Here is a 17,509-nt window from a genome sequence, read left to right on the forward strand (position 1 = left end):
CCATATCCTAAACTTAAGCTTGTAGTGGGGAGGGGGGGGGAGTGCAGAAGGAAAATAAAGACACACCACCTCAGTACAAATGGGAATGGAAAGGAGTTTTCCTGAGTGCAAAAAAACTTGAAGTACCGGTGGGCGTGTCAGAACAAAGCTGACTGGAGGAGCGGCCAAAGTGGAGAGCAGCGCACGCTTTGGAACCATCAATAGAGATGTATAAAAAACACAGACTCCACAAAACCCAAAAAAATATTCTATAAATTATCATCTGTCATTACTAAGAAGAGCAGTTAATCAGGTGCTATCCATAAACTGCTATGTGTCGGGGGATTTCTCTTTCTCCTCTTCCTCCTCCTCCGCTACATCTCCCTCCGCTACACATGGTTGTGAGCAAGGGGTATCCCCCTCTTCTGCTTCCTCCTCTTCCTCATCCTCCCCCACCTGTTCATCCAGAGGAATCTCTGTTGATTCAGAGTCCTGTGTACAGAGTGTTTTAGAGTCAGTACAGCTGTTCTCATCCTCTTCCTCCTCCTCCTCATCTTCTTCTTCCTCCTCCTCCTCTGGCTGACTACCACTGTCTTTCTCAGTGTCTGACTCCCCGTCCTCCTCTAGGGTGAGCTCAAATTGGAACTTGTCCCCTCCTGGGGGCCGAGTGCCGTCCTCAGGCTCATCCAGTGCAGGAGATGGACTTTGGGGGATGGTGCTTTGGTACCACTCCCTGTTGTCTTCCAATGTGTCCAGGATGTCCTGGGCGTCCGGATGGACCAGGTCAGCCCACGTTTCCCACAAAGGATGAACAATATAGTCTATAAAACCAACCTAAATGATGGGGGGAGAGTAGATCATTCAGTGTGGACATATGTACAACATGCATTTACAGTCATACATGACCCACGACCTACTGGTCAAACAGCTGAGAGCACTTTGAATAAGAGACTCCTTCACCTCTGCTGTAATAAAAGAATGAATCGCTGCTTCCCAATGCCATAACGCTATATAATGACATCTTTTTATTTCTCCTTTTTATAGTTGTATACTATTGTTTAGTCTACTTACTGTATAGCGTATATCTTACACTAGCTTATAACTTCTGTCTATATACGTACACAGTACATGTGTGTGACTGTGTGTGTGTTACCTGGCTCTTTTCTACTGAAGCATTGTGTTTGTCACACATGGGGCTGATCTCCATGCCCCTCTCCCTCTCTCGGTCACCCTGGCTGAAGAATTCCTCCATGATGCGGTCTGTCCACTGCCGGTATAGCTGGAGAGGCTTAGTGGGGTTGCTGAGGTCTGCACAGTGCACCATGTTCTGAAGAACCTGAACATGACACAGTTCCCATCTTTGTCACATATTCTATGATGTAGGCATGGTTAAAGCATAAGGGCTTGGTCAAAATATCATTTACAACAATGAAATTTCAGGATGGAATGATCTCATTTTAATGAAGTAGTTGAGCTTAAAAGATTTGTTCACAGAGGTGAAAAAATATATCTGTATATTTATATTTGTGCTCTGGTTTCAGTGTTCAGATGTCAACTTGGTTTAGTGCAACAAATTTACACCAGCTGTAAACCTGACCCTTAAAAGAACGCGTCACATGACTCGAAAGAAAGTCACCACTTCATCATGCTTTAAACACCACAAATCTTTCTGGAATGATGAGGAATTCATGTGAAAAGCTTTCAGAAGCCTAAGCATTACAAAATCTTTAAGAAAACCAAAAAAAAAAAAAAACTTTAAATATGTATGAAAATCACCAAAACACAGTGATATGGATCTTGTGGTTTGTGGACAGCTTTATTCTCACCTGTATCCTATCTGAATAGTTGTCCAGCAGCAAGACACCGGAGCTGGTCACCTTCTTGGTTTCTACCATAGTTTTCAGATCAGCCAGTAGGTTCATGTGCTTAGACATGTCTGTTGCTAGCACCTTAGGACACCCCAAAACAAACAATCAATACTTAGTCTAACAAATGTAAGAAGCATTTATTACCAAATGAAATAATGCATTCCATTTAATATTATTTGTCTTACCTTCCCCACTGAACAAGCTAAGTCAGTTGGCATAAACTATATAGAAGAGATGTAAATGTTTTCACTTACAATGTCAATGACCATCTTTCGTAGTAACTGTCTTTGTTTTTTGGTCAGGTTTTGGAAGATGTCACAATTCTCCTCCTGTAGGAGTTTGAAACCAACTGCTAGGTGGTGGTTCTCCAACACCGATGAGTCATTGTACATCAGTGCTAGCTCTGAATCTGCAAGGAACACACACAGTTGATCATTGTAATTTATGGAATTGTGATCCTTCAAGTTTTCAAAAATGAAACTAGTTCCAAAAGTATATCATGACAAATAATAAAATGGAAAAAAAAAACTCAAAATAAATAAACTTGTGCAATGCAAAACTTAAGCAACAAGGTATATCTTTTCAACAGATTGAGGTGTTAATTTCTCTGCTCCCTAATTTTTATATGTGTTGCGGTTGCACATTTAACATCCATCCCTCGCTCTGTGAGCGCCAGAAGAAAGCACCGGCATGTTTTCCGCTGAGAGGTTCCCCCACTCAGGGTCATTTGAAGGTCTTCTAGCTGTATTTAGATTTTCCATTAAGATGCATTAGTCTTGGCCACAGTGGAACAGAGCAACAGAAAGGAGAAAGGGGATCCTGCTCTGTTGCTCTGTGGCTGACAGAAGATCAGTCTGGTGGCTCCTAACTAGGATGACTCACCCTGCCTTTACTGCAGGGATTGCCCATTTGAGGGTTACGGGAAGCACAACACATGTGCAAGTGAGCCCATAGTGTCTTTTCTGTATTACTAATACTCTTAGGCAACACTCGCATTTGTAATACTCTTTAGATATAAACTATTTATTTTTGTTTTCCTTGAAATTACCAAATTAAGGCAATATCTGAGGGACCTCCAGTCAGGAAAAAAGTGAAACAGTTAAAGCAAAAATAACAGGGGTTCAGCCTCTTGCTTGAGGACACATCAGTTTCAAATATGACTGTATGAACACTATTAGTTTGGTTTGTCATGCTGTAAAAATAGAGGCTTCCCCCCAGAGTCCCTAAAAACACCAGATCATAGTGAGGTCTGTGGTTTTGAGAGTAAAGGAAACACTGATTATGGGAAGATTTCTTCTTTTTTTTTGTAAATTTTTTTTAATGCAGTGAAAATGACAAATGAAATTCGATATATCTCTTTATACTCCTTTCAATTGTTAGCCTTATCTCAACCTTTTCAGAAAATCTAATAGGTCTGCTATTGTTCTCACTGTTGGAAGACAACTCAGCCACTCAAGAGTTTTGTGGATAGGGCTGAGAATGGTAATTTCATTTCCTGCGAAAAAAAAAAAAAAAAAAAAAAAATTACATCACAAGGTTTGCCACAAAATTGGCAACACACGGATGAATGTAGATATACAGGCTACACAATTCCAAAAAGAACTTTTGTAAAAATAACATGACAAACAAACAACTGTCCCAAGCAACCTCCATCCTGTCTCTGTCTACTGAAAAGGATATGCCATTAATGACTGGTCAGGGAAAAAATAACATCCCCTCCATAAGAAGAAAAGTCTAAAATGTGAAAAATGAAGCAAAAACAAAACTCAATCAAGCAGACTAACTGTAATGGGGCGGCAGCAAAAACTGCCAATTCCACACAACAATAACAATCTGCATTTGGCTGCACGGTTAGACTACGTTCACACTGCAGGTCTTAATGCTCAGATCGGATTTTTTGCCGAAATCCGATTTTTTTGCGCTGTTGTTCACACTGTCATTTAAATGCGACTGCCATCTGTCTCATGTGTGAACAATATACAGCCCTGAAGTGACCCGCATACGCAGAAGAGGACGTGACGTCAGACACAGCGTACTGTGTTTGCGGAAATAAAAATGGATGAGGCTTGTGACAGCATGTGCGTAGCGATGTACCTGACAATTTGCAATCGAAATAAAGACATAATAATAAGAAGAATATCAAGAAGAAGGAGAGCACAAATATTGCTTATGGCCTTTTGTGGATCAGTGGCTGCTACCTCTGTACAGAGGAATGTGTGGGTGCGGAGTCGGAGCCAGGACTGGTGGGATTCCGTGAGGGGCTTCACGGACACAGAATTCATTAATAATTTCCGAGTGAGAAGGGAAACGTTATCACCACCTGAATCACCGTTGTCATTGCCATTTTTTTATTACCCCTCACCTCCTCCAGCGCAGAATTGTGACGTCTGTCGCATTTCATGCGCCCTGGCCGTTCAGACTGAAGTCGCATTGCAAAACATCGGATACATATCCGATTTAGGACCACATATGAAAGTGGCCTATAGTTTCAGTGTGCAGTGTGGCCGACTACATCTTTGTCTTTTTGCCCTGAGAATAGGAAAGGGGCTTTTTTGAGGACAATAGTGATCTCTTCTTTGAACTCCTCTGCCCTGAAACCACATGTCAAAGTCATCACATGTAATTAAAAGCATGTTGGTAAGGGTGTGCATGTGTGATCAGTTTTAAATATTTTTGCCATTCATGCACAGTAAATATACATGTGCATTTGGTCTATATATGAAATTTCATTAATTTGAGAAATTGTCTGCAATATGCTAGTGTGTGTTTGTGTGTGTGCTAGTGAAGCAGAGGCTAGAGTGTGCATGTTCCCACCTGGGTAACAGACTGTAAGTGTGTGTTCATGTTAGTGAATACGCACTAACGACACTGCTGAGCCACTGACGTAGCTGTTAAGACAGTACTGCATTTAGACTCACTGGTGTTAATGAGGAACTGGTTGGAGACTCCAGGATGGTCCACATCGTGAATTGCACTGGCAAAGATGGCAGCTAGGATCTCAAGGTCTGTGAACACAGCCTAGAATAAAAGAACCAAGCACAGAGGGGAGGAGCGAGGGCGTCAAATCAAATCAAATCACTGGACAAAAATATCCTTGCAAGTAACAGCTATTGATTGGACATCGAGCAGGAGTTTGACTGGAGCTGATTGGGGAAGCATGAGCTATGTTTCTGTGTCTGTGTGCATGTGTATATGTCAGTGCATGTGTATAAAGTATGTTCATTTGCTCTGTGTGTGTTTGTGTGTGCACCTCACCTCGAGGGCGGGGGTGGATAGCAGCACGTGAGTTGACTGGGTGACGTCAGCAGCATGAATGTTGTTATGGTAGGCCACATCGCCATGATAATGGTCTTCTAAGGTCATCAGGTACGTTATAAAGGTGTCAAGTGGAATTTTAAAAGTTTTTAACAAGTCTCTCTCCTAAAACAACAGAAAAAACAAGAGGGAGTTTATTGTCAAAGCAATTTCAGCATTCAACAAACATTTATTTTGAAGTGAAAGGTCAAGACAAATAGGCTAAAAGAAGTGACGGCCATTACCTGGAATATTGTGTGCATCATGACTGTCAGTGGCCGATTCACAGAAAACTCTGAGATTTTAAAAACGTTAAGGCCCCATTTATTCACATGTTCCAGCTCCTGAAGGGAAAAGTGAGAAACAAAACATTCTATTTTTTCTTTTTTCTTAATCATTACCTGAGCCTCCACCCAAAGTACATTTTAGATGGTGTGCATGGTATGTGATTTACTGAGACTGCTGCACAGTCTGTGTTTACAGCATTTGTCAAGACACAAACGCACCTTTGCGAGTTCATCCTCAGTCTCTGTCTTGACTCCAAAGCGAGGGATATTGGAGTTTGTGAGGCTGGAGGAATGTTGCAGCTTTTTTACCCCGCTGATCTGAGACATAGGCTTGTTCTTCTTCTCCTTCTCCTTCTGCGTGTGAGGGGATGGCATCTCCACTTCATGTTGCTTGTCTGGACAGAGCCACCAAAACACAAGTGGAAAGTGAAGGGTGATGGGAAAAAAAAATCAAGTTTTGTTAATGTAAATAATAGTTGGGTTTGATACTACAGTATTATATCATGGCTTTAGCAAAAAAGATTCTAGAAAAACTATGTTTACTGCATGTTTTTGGAACACATATAAAATAGGACACCACAGGTTCACTCTGAAACCTCAAACTGCATTTCTTTGGGCAGGATGGAGGTTTTTATCAAATTCCAACCCAGTGAATCTACCTTCCTGTGCCATCACTTACCCATGAAGGTGTTGGAGATGAACTCAGACACCTGGTTCCCAGAGCGGCTCATCTCTGATAGGTGAGTCAGTTCCCTGTTCAGCATCCTCTTGAACTAAAAAAAGAACACACACATAGATAATGTGTAATACGTACATACATTGTATAATGTAATCTGACTATAAATGTTTTCTTTGTTTGAGATATAGAAAAGGTTTAAGGCACCAGTGGTGAAAGGTCACCAACACAAAAATGTTAGTTAAAATGCGTTTATCAGCACAATAGATCCTTGAAATTCCAGTCACATCATAGAAGCTGTACCCATTAAAGATACCATTTGTGGTGTAACATACATACTGTATACACAAATGCACAGTAGGTCAGGGGGCTACTGCCATGACGGTACATATTCAGTAAGCCATGTTCTTTCTTTCAGCTTTAGTGTTTGTCTCGACCTCCTCTCACTCTCACCTCTTTCTCCTGTGACCAACTGAAGTGACAGACCCAAATTTAGCTCCACCTTTTGATTGGAAGACCAAACAAAACTGATGTTGGGGGAAATGCTTTAAATCAGGGATTTTCCAAAGTGGATGCAAAACAATAGAGCCAGAAAACCAAAAAACGTCTTGAACAAAAACGCTGTTTGGTTTCAGTCCAAATGCACAATATGTATTGATTTATCAGTCAATACTGATTATCAATCAATACTGATCACTTAAAACAGACCATTACAACACAACAGAGTGCTTACTGTGCAATTATGTAATGACATTGTATTGAAAAACACCTATTGGCTTTCAATGGGTAAGAGGCAAAAACATGCAACTTTTGTCAGTAGAGTAGAAAAGCAACATATACATGTGAGAGCTGACTTTGTATGAACGATAACTGCTCAAACTAATAAATGAAATAATAGTGAGATAAGATTTTTTTTTTAAATAAAGTCTGGCTTTTTACCTAGATTGGCAGCTAACCTAAAAAGGTATATCCCTCATTACATCGAAAAATACTGAATAATCCAAGTACTCAGAGTAATATAGACCTAAAAATCCAGCTTTATTCCGGCTAGGACAGCCTTTGTGACATAAAAAAAATAACATTTGATGAAAGAGTATTTATATCAATTTACAGTGGTGTTGTTAAATCAAAACTGTTAGCCATGCTTACATCATTCAAAGCACGACCTGCTCTTTCCATCATCAAAATGAATGATGCATCCAGAAATATCACACCTATGAAGCACTGTTACTGTACATGGGTGACATGTTGGCAAGGCGCTATTTATACTATGGGGCTTCTATTTGTAGTCATATAACCCTGCATCCACAAAAATCACTTCCACTTCAACAATCACATTAAATTAGGTGTAGAAGACAACACCTAAATAAATAACTAACATGCACTAATCTGAGACCACATCTTACCTTTATATATCCCCAAGATACAGAGAGCAGATAATTAGCTTCAGGCATTTTGACAAACCAAGAAAAAAAAAGAGAAAGAAAAGAAAAAAGATCCAAAAATGTAAAAGTCAAGGTATATATCCAAAAATAGAGTTTGAATGATGCAAGCACTAAACAGCTAGCAAAGCAAAAACAGTACGCAGCTCTGTTCAGTAAAAGATCTCAGCCTGAAGAACCTTCAGGTCTTGATTCAATGTAAATCAGCCGTAAAGCCAGTATTAAATCCATAAAAGAAGTATCACACTCCTGGCCCGCAAAAATCCACAACAAAAAGCCCATGTTCCAGGAAAAGCATATTCTGAGAGAGAAGTAGGGGGAGTGAGGCTCCCCAAAAACCGATGGGAGCATACTGTGTCAACACACACTGTGATACACACTGACATGTGTGCGCACACACACACACACACACGCACACACACTCAGATACAGGGACACGCTGCGTCAGGTCATGAATAATGGATGGATATGGGGCGGATGCTTGCTAGGTGCCAAAACACCAGGACAGCAAAATGTTTCTATCAACAGCTCCCAGGCTGTCTCCCCGCTTTGTGTGTATCAGACAAGCTCCCATGTGAAGAGCACAGACTGCTTCTCTCACAGTGTAACACACCAGCAGCAAATCAGGGCACAGCTATGGAAGAAGGGTGAGCTCATCTTCACCTGTGATTGGCTTGGATTGGAACAGACTTGAGGTCACCTGCTGTGTGATTGGCTGGGACTGAAGTCAGTGGAAAATCTCCCCCTTTCTTTTGCTTCAATTCCTGCAGTGCAACGGGATGCGATTGTGTGTCTGCAAAGATTACACGCTTGTTTGTGTGAATTCAACACATATTCACATTATGCAACAGTATGTGTGTATGTATGTGTTTACGTGTTGACTAACCTAATCTCTACATAAAAATATGTAGTACAAGTGCAAGTTACTTCATCCAACATGACACAGTAGTAAAAGAAAACTTGGTCAGCTTTCAACACAGTGTACATGGGAGGTGAGTCACAGTAACGTCACTGATGAGAACAATGTCAATACATGAAAACCCATTAATACTGCAGAAGGAACACGCGTCACCTGGACCAGGCTTAGTGTCAGTAACAGAAACTGAAAGCACCGTGTCCATAGAGGCTGCACTATGTCTCACTCAGTTCAAGAAAATTTGCACTTTAGCTACGGTAATTCACAATAGTATTGACATCTTAATGTTATTTTATTTGATCATGAAGTCTCTGAGATAATTTTATATAAAGAGAATAAAAAAGACCTTACATATATTCACAGAAACAGCAAACAAAAACATGGATACAGCTAAAAAAATGTCCATCAGGAGGAGGGTCAACAATCAAATAACTGAAATTAGCATATTGTATTTAATTTTTTGATTTTATTGTGTGATTTTTATTTTGTTATTTTCTGTTTTTGGTTCTTATTTTGTGGACATACAGTATGTGAAGCACTATGTAACTATGTTTAGAAGGGTGCTATATAAATAAAGTTTTGCTCTGCTTAAAATGCATAAACTACAAGTGACAAAAGATCATGAAAAATAAAATACAAGAACAACACTGACAACTAACCACCAGCCAAAAGATACAGAGAAACTGATAAACTTCTTTAGACAGATTTCCTTACTTCCTGTCAAATTATAACCAACTTAAACACAGAAAGCAGCTGAGGACTATAAAATTTGCCATTAGTAATGAAGACTAAAACACCGTGGTACACAGCGCTCAACGGCCTAATGAACATGATGTAAAATATACAAGTACTGGTATAAATGTTAACCGAAAAATACATCTATGGGGTAGAAAAAAGATATTTTAATTCACACAGAAAATACATTTAATTGCAAATCAAAAATCTTGTAGTGTCTATAAACTTAGAAATTCACTGAAGAGGCCTCCTCATTCTCTCTCTGGGTGTATGTGTGAGAGCACGTGTGTCGTGTGTCTGTAATGGTTCAGCGGCTACATGGATTCAAAGGGACCAAACCTGTCTCTGCTTACTTTACACCCCACCTCTATAACCAGCTTGGCACTGTGAGTAATTTACAGCTACACTGGAGCAGATGAGACCGTAAGCTAACTGAGATTCAGCGGTTGTGATTGACTCAGGGCCAAGCAGGCCAGCACAGGCCCCAGCACACACATACATACATACATACATGGTGTACTCCCAGCTGGAGCATATACACAAATATAACACCCACAGACACCTTACTATCCACACAAACTCCCTCTCCCAGTCGCACAAATACACACACATATTGATAGCTTAGCCTAGAGGTGTGAACACAAAGTATTGGGTAAAAATTGGAAAGTGTCACACCGAGCTTAGCTGTGACTTGTGTGTAATTTGTTCTTCAGTGGAGTGAACAAAAATATCTGTTCCCTGCTGTATATAGCCCACAACACCTCCACATCTCTGCTGCATTTGTTTCTTTTCAGACATTGCACATTTATTCTGGCGGCAGATGCCACCTCTCTACAGAATACAGAGAGCAGCGACGCTAATTGACACGACTGTTTTGTCAATGAGTGTACTGACTGAGAAGCAAGTCTGCTGGCCATTCATGATATAAACAAAATATGGAGCAGGAAACCTAAATGCAGGAAGGTAAACATTTTAATAGCTAAAAAGTGATTCTAAGGGGGAACACACCAGTGTGATAAACAGTGGAGACCATGAATATTTGGACAGCTTTATTTTTTGTTCTTCAGGCTCTATGCTTCAGCACATTCAAATAAAATAATAGACACTAGAGTTGCAGCTTTTAATTAGAGTAGGTTTACCTCAATGTATAAAAAAAATCTATGTGGAAGATAGTGGCCAGAGTGTTGGGATTCAAAATAATTGGACTGATTCACACAAAGTCAAACATTTTTATATTTCCCTCCACCAAGAAGGTTATGTTATTATTGCTGTTTGTTGGTTTGTTCACAGCATAGCTCAAAAAGTTATGAATAGTTTTTGAAATTTCTGGAAAGGTAGGATTATGGCCCTCAGAACAATCCATTACATTTTGGTGAAGATCTGGGTTATCATCCCGATCCACAATTTTTTTAAAATAGCATTATCAGGAACTGATCTGCTTTGGTGGAGGTTTGCACTCTCTGAGTGCTGTCTATTTAATATTTTGTGTAAAATTTAATGGTTTCAGCCAGGTTGGACAGGATGTGTGGTGGCCAGAGGAGAGGATGCAGCATATGGTGACTGTAAAAAGCACTGCAGTGTCCACCGATGACATGACTTGAGGTCAAGAATCTATGTTCATTTAAAGACTTTTCTCATTTAGTTAATGCAGATGTCACTAAACACTGTAGGCAGACATTTACCTGACCAATGCTGCAACAAGAGTTATCACTATTGAGAAACCATTTAAAGGTTTCTGTACGTTTGGACTGTCAAAAAGGTTGTGTTGAAAAATGGATGAGATTTCAAAAGCGCTACATTTGAGTCATTAATGAAAGTCAATGACATTTGCTGTTTGAGGCCTGCACCATTTGGTCTGCCTTCAAACAAACGTGCAGAGAGAACAGTACTGTACCAACCACAGTGGTACTTCCCGGGCAAAGTGATCCAGAGTCCAGATCCATATCATTTCTCATACAGCAAGTATCAGTTCTACTGAGATGATGAGTGAAAACGGAGATCTACATTTGAGCAGTTATTACCTGGTTAAACCTGCAGGTTCAACAGAGGCAGCTTTACAAACTAGACGTTTTACTTCAGGAGATCTTTCCTTCACCAAAATGTACTCTTTCAGTCCCAAAGTAGCTTCACACGAGACATCGTGGTGTCCTAAAATCCATTGTCTTCCAATGTTGCCTCAGAAAATGTTGAAACCATAAAGAGGCATGCTGATCAAACTTGACCTGCACACACTGTTCCTAAAGCAGAGCCAGAGGAAGACCAGCTGCTGATTCCAGAAACACTTACACCCACACAAAAGGTGGAAAGTTAACCACAGGAGCATCCTAAACCAGAACCACCAGATAAGCCACAAGTGTAATGCTGATCTCATTTATAACACTGTTAGAGTTAGAAGTGTAGTATAGTGACTGGAAAATAAGCATTGGTTTGTACAGTCTGGATTTCAGCTGCTGTGTGAATGTCACAGTATGACAACAGTAATAGTGAACATATTGTCATCACCCTAGTGTGAGATCCTTTAGGACAGACAGGTATATCACCTTGTTTAACCTATTGTCATGGCAGGCTCTACTAACAGAGTAACTTTGAGAAAGCTGATATTAAGAGGTGGCATTCATTATTTTCCCAGATTTTGTCTAAATCTGATTTGGGTCATTTACCAGGGGAGGAAAGAAGCAGAAGGAACACAAAACAGCAGCAGCTCAGACTTTCCTTCATTGATGAATTAAGAGTTACATTGAGTGCTGCTGATAAATGGAAGTCTGCAGGATACAGACACAAAGTAACGACTATGTGTGGGAGATGTATTGACTGTAATACCTTTGATACATGTGTGTTGCTGGAGTGAGATAGTGGGATGGTTGGGCCGGTGGCTGTTGCCACGACAACCAGGGATAGCTGTGCTGTGAGTACTGGTGAGGTAATATATGTTACATATTTTTTTGTTTTCACTTATAAATGAGGTAGATTTCCTAGTCATGCATGTGATTGTGGTAACATCAGCGGTGAGCGGGAACATTTGTGTAATTCCTTTGTCCATCTGTTCTTGCTGCCTCTTGTCTAGGTCCATCCCCTCTTGTGTGACATCATAGTGTGTGACATCACCAGAGCCCAGAGCTGATCAGAATTCAGAGCAGCATAACGGCCTCTCTCTCTCCGCACACACACCTTTATATATATGTCCTCACACACAGTAGAGGTGACTGAGCATGCTTACATCTCAGCTCCCTGCCTGAAGGACAGTGCTGTCACTTAACATATACACAATACAACACAAACGCAGTCCAATGTGCGCTTTGATGACTGGGTGCTGAAAAAGGTATCAAAGCACCGACTGTAATATAGACCTGTAGTAGTGAGCTCCTTGGGCTCAAACAGTAACTACTATGGGTTGATAAACACTTGACAACTGAACAGGGAGAGAGGCCACACAGAAGAGGTCATGTTTACTTAAAAATATAACACACAGTAAAACCAATTAAATCAGCCTGAAATGTATCAGACCTATCTGCTCCTTATATTTTTTACAAAGTCATGTGGTGCATCAGCCTGGCCTGTCACTGAGCAATAAACATTTCACAGTAGCTGAATAACCATACAGTATATAGTATATTGGAGAACTGTAGAATTTACCCATCCTGAGAAGATTTCTTTGTATTTTGTATATTTCTTCACTCATAGGATGTGAAAAAACTCCATTTGTAAGTGAGGATTGATTTAAAAACTGCCAAATTTGCAGATTCATTCAAATCAGGCTTGTTTTATATATATGTGTGTGTGTGTGTGTGTGTGTGTGTGTGTCATGCTAAAACTGAAGTGTAATAACAGATTTTGTCCATGTCAGCCAGAAAAAAAACCCACCAGTGAATCATGGGTAGTAGCTTCTGTATGCTTCAATAGGTAAAACAGGCAGTACATTCCTACAACAAACAAAACAAGCAACCCCCCCCAAACATGGTGCTACCATGTTGCCCTCTAACATAAAGCTCATAAGATGAAAGCCTTGAACAACTTGGTGTAAACCTTTTGGTTATTTTTACCTTGTTGGAGGCCATCTCACTGACTGAGTGTCTTGTCTGTAGTGTCTCTAGCTGGTCCAGGCACCAGTCCAGCTCCTCCAGGGTCTCAGTGGCCAGTTTCTGGTAGGCCTCCTCTGCAGGGGCAAGACAGGAGGGCAATGGGTCAGTAAGGGCCCGCTTCAGATGGCTAGTGGACGGTCCAGGCCCGGGGTCTCCCACCCCACATACAGCTAAGCTGGGATACCCCGAGTAGACACATGGGTGACTCTTCATACTGGACAGGTAAGTCAGCTGTGCAGGCCTGGGAATAGGGCCTTGTTGTCCTGTATGCTAACCCACAACTGAGCAGTCAGAGGTCAAATGTGGCAAAGCTCATTGATTCCCTTGGTGAAAAGAAATTTCCAGTGTAGTTCTATAGTTAAAATCCTGGTTTCTTCCTTTTAAGATTAAGTCAGGTACAATCCCAGGGAGTGTAGTAGCAGGTGGTGGATGGCAAACAGCCGCACAGTTCTGGGTGTCCAAGTGATTGTTAACAGTAAGGAAACTACAGCACAAAATACAGAGGTAACCGACAGAGTTAAAAACAAAAATCCCACACAGAACCACTCATCTTCCATACACAGCACAAAAATCACACTTAGTGATCTACAGTAGGTATATATGGTTGACTGTCAGTCACGAAAGAGGTATAATTCCAGTCATGTAGCAGGATGAAAAGCAGTCTGCTTAGCAGGCCCATGTCTGCCATGGGAAGGATGGAGGGAAGACAGGGACGTGGAGAAGTGGGTCCAGTGAGAAGCTCAAAACCAATCAAGATCCATGTCAGTATTGTCCAACACAGAACAAACGTGAGACCATTCACAACATCCTGACAAGGTTAACAAACACAAAGACACCTGACACATATGGTCGCAAACAGACACACATACCAGACAAAATGCTAACCATAACACATCATGATTTTGTCTTCTTAGCCTCTCTGCCAATAAAAACATCCATGGTATCCCAGCAAGTAAAGGGTATAATCCAGTGCTCTGTGTGTGCTAGGTAGTGCTTCCTATAGATGCTGTGTGTATAGGGGGTGGGCTGCTGTTGCTTCAGCGTCCCTGGTAGCCAAACGTGCTGCTCTCCCCAAGCTGTACCTAAAGCCTGAGAGGACTGCACTGTAGATGGGAAAGGGAGAATGACAAGACATGGACTGGAGTGATAGAGGAGGGGAACCAGAGCTGGGAGCTCCCTCCATAGTGTGTGCATGCATGCTAATATGTGTGCCCCCAGCATACAGTACACAAATGCACCAAAACAGAGAAGTAAACAAACAGATGACCGACGACATGGTAAAGATGGCAGAGCTTTAGAATCACCAGCGCCACAACAAAGTATCCTTCAGTTTATTTTAATTTGAAACTGCAGGCATGCCTCTCTCAAAGTCAGCCCATCTTAACAGAAAATGTCACCTTGTCAGAAGCCAATTAATATTGATGCCTTGACTAATTTGGGAAAGCACAGGCTTTTAATGTTATGTGATCTTGGGGGGTGGGGGGGTCACTTTAGCTGTAATTCAGTTACACAGACAAAGAAAACAGTGGCAGAAGACCAAATGTAATCACATGACAATGTCAGCAAAACATTTCAGGCAGCATTTAGAGTGTTTTAAAGCCTTTCTAAAAATACTGCACTGTGTTGTGTAGTCTTTTAGCTCCTGAATATTTCTCAGGACTGTCACAATCTGGAGTAATTAATTATAATATTATTGTACATGCACACTATTTAGAAATGTACACCATTTTTGTTTCCATGAAGGTCTATCTAGTGTACAAACATGACCACTGACAAGCCTTAAAAGTCCTTTGTCACCTCAACAATATTTCCCCTCTCTAGCTTCATTGTCTTTGGCAAATGATTCCCTCCCTACTTCCATTAGTCTCCTACACTCTTCGTTTCCTCCACTAATCTCTGAACATCCTTCCTCCTCCTCCTTTTGTCTCCTTTCTGTCACTTCTCTCTCTCTTGCTCTTTCTTTCCCTCTCTCTCTCTCCCTCCCTCTGTCTTGCTCCCTTGTGTGGTGTCAGTGGCTGGGGTGCTACTCTTTCTGACAGCAGCTGCACTGACGTCAATGACATTCTTCTCATGCTTAGTGCGACATCAGACACCGGCGTTCGGAGAGGCCACTCTGCTGCACAGACGCAGGGCTGTAGCCAAACTATGTAACGGAACTGCTCAACAGTGAAGTTGGACTGTGAACAGGAGAAGATGATAGAGAGAGAAGGAAGACCAATGCAGGATTACAAAGAAGGTACACTTCTGGGGAAAAACAAATATACTGATGCATTTCAGTTACCTGCATCAAACATTTACATGCCATGTAGTTTGAATTCTGTCACAGTTTAAGAAAATGTTAAAGCCACATATAATTTTCCAATTTACCATAAACAGTAAAAACATCCGGAATTATTCTTCTTTATGTCTGATCTGTCCCACATGTACAGAGAAAGAACTGCCCATCCTTTATTTCACCCTAAGCAGACACTCAGGAGCCCTAGTCTCATGGATCTCTATTTAGTTTTAACCAACATCTATCTTATTTACAAACGTTCACAGAACTCATTCATTCATTCATTTTCTACCGCTTAGTCCCTGAATGGGGTCACGGGTGGGGCCGGAGCCAATCCCGGCCGGCAATCGGGCGAAGGCGGGGTACACCCTGGACAGGTCGCCAATCCATCGCAGGGCTAACACATAGACGAACAACCACACACACGCACTCCTATGGGCAATTTAGAGACACCAATCAACCTAAGCTGCATGTCTTTGGACTGTGGGAGGAAGCCGGAGTACCCGGAGAGAACCCACGCAAGCATGGGGAGAACATGCAAACTCCACACAGAAAGGTCCCAGGTGGGGCCCGAATCTGGAACCTTCTCGCTGTGAGGCAACGGCGCTAACCACTGTTCCACCGTGCAGCCGTTCACAGAACTATCAGTATTTATTTCTAAAATTCCTTTACCACAACAATACACTAAGTCAGTGACAAATGACAATGCAATGACAAGCAGTCACAGCTGTACTTTAAAATATTAAATGTAAATGTTTTACCCCATTTATGTGCATGAATATGTGTTGAGCTGACTGTACAGGTGTCTGTGCATGTGCCATAAGGCTAATTTCAATGAACAAAACACAGGGAAATGATTTATCAATGGTGGAGGTCTCTCTTGCAAACACCAGCTAGGTTATAGCCACTGATACTGTTAAAAGTGACTGTCAAGGACAAGTCTGTTCTGTCCATCTAAGATTGTCTGCGCTGTGTCCTCCTTGCAGACAGCCTTGCAGTAGATCCTGACCATCTAGTTGTTACAACACAATCCAAGTCAGCTGTGACTTCATACAAACTGAGGTACTGATACATCTATGGGCTATAAATTAACAGGTATGTGCATCATATAAACCAAAACAAACCTAAACATTTCAGCATCTTGTTAGATTATTCAGCTTGTCTCTATCATAAAACCTTTACAAAAACATAGCTTAAGAAATACTGGAATAAAATTTCAAGAAAAAAACTGTCAAGCAAAAATTGATAAAGAACATAAAGATCTGGAGGGTCACTGACATCCTTTTTTTCTTTTACATTGTTTTGGTTCAGTGAACCAATACTCTGAAAAATATATCATCCATATTTGCATTCTGACCACATAGGATATTATATGTGCGTTATTTGGCTCCTTGCACAAGCATGACTGTGTTTTCCAGCCCTTCATTACCACCATGCTAACATCTTATCAATAAAGGTGATTATTATCCTTATTATAAAACATCACTGTAGCAACACCAGAATGCTTTTGTATCAGTTCAAATCTATTTAGTAAAACTCAAAGAGGGCATATATAGTATCACCAATATTTCTACTTCTATCTCACATCACAGAGGTATAATAAATGGTTTGTAAAACACCATAATGCAGTTGTAGATACATATAAAACGTCAAAATGCTAATGTCCAGTATTCATCAACAACTTCTCTGACGAAGACATTTTTCATACTTTTACAACTGTGTTTCACTATAATCACTACAGTGAGGACAAGTCATTATGTCATTGCTGTCCACCTACCTGTGAAGGTGGTCTTGGTGATAGGTGGTGGGTTACACATGGGTGATCTCCTGTCATAAGGGAAACAAACACACAGGCACTGAGAAATTTCCTTCTCAAAGCAAAACAACAAGCAGATTATTTCAAAATCTCTACATGACTCTATGCAGTAATGAAGCACACTTTCTTTTTGCTCATTTCT

At 40.9% G+C, this 17,509-nt stretch overlaps 1 protein-coding gene across 6 annotated transcripts in view; it reads right to left on the minus strand.

Moving 5' to 3' along the window:
• Positions 1-6: 6 nt before the first annotated feature.
• Positions 7-17,509, minus strand: part of pde4d (phosphodiesterase 4D, cAMP-specific) — a 153,586-nt gene continuing 136,083 nt past the window's right edge. For 5 of the 6 annotated variants that reach the window (XM_020593700.1, XM_020593699.1, XM_020593701.1 and 2 more), the window contains 11 exons: positions 17,329-17,378; positions 13,238-13,350; positions 6,108-6,201; positions 5,648-5,823; positions 5,387-5,485; positions 5,103-5,267; positions 4,766-4,865; positions 2,102-2,256; positions 1,806-1,928; positions 1,133-1,315; positions 7-813 (listed from right to left, as the gene is read on the minus strand). In XM_020593700.1, coding sequence (XP_020449356.1) covers positions 310-813; positions 1,133-1,315; positions 1,806-1,928; positions 2,102-2,256; positions 4,766-4,865; positions 5,103-5,267; positions 5,387-5,485; positions 5,648-5,823; positions 6,108-6,201; positions 13,238-13,350; positions 17,329-17,378 — 1,762 coding nt within the window. In that variant the 3' untranslated portion in view covers positions 7-309. Of the gene's footprint in view, positions 814-1,132; positions 1,316-1,805; positions 1,929-2,101; positions 2,257-4,765; positions 4,866-5,102; positions 5,268-5,386; positions 5,486-5,647; positions 5,824-6,107; positions 6,202-7,510; positions 8,343-13,237; positions 13,351-17,328; positions 17,379-17,509 lie in introns of those variants that run through there. The other variant, XM_020593704.1, reaches the window with a different exon arrangement.

The sequence above is a fragment of the Monopterus albus genome, unplaced genomic scaffold, assembly GCF_001952655.1.
Source record: "Monopterus albus unplaced genomic scaffold, M_albus_1.0 scaffold20.1, whole genome shotgun sequence".
NCBI lineage: Eukaryota > Metazoa > Chordata > Actinopteri > Synbranchiformes > Synbranchidae > Monopterus > Monopterus albus.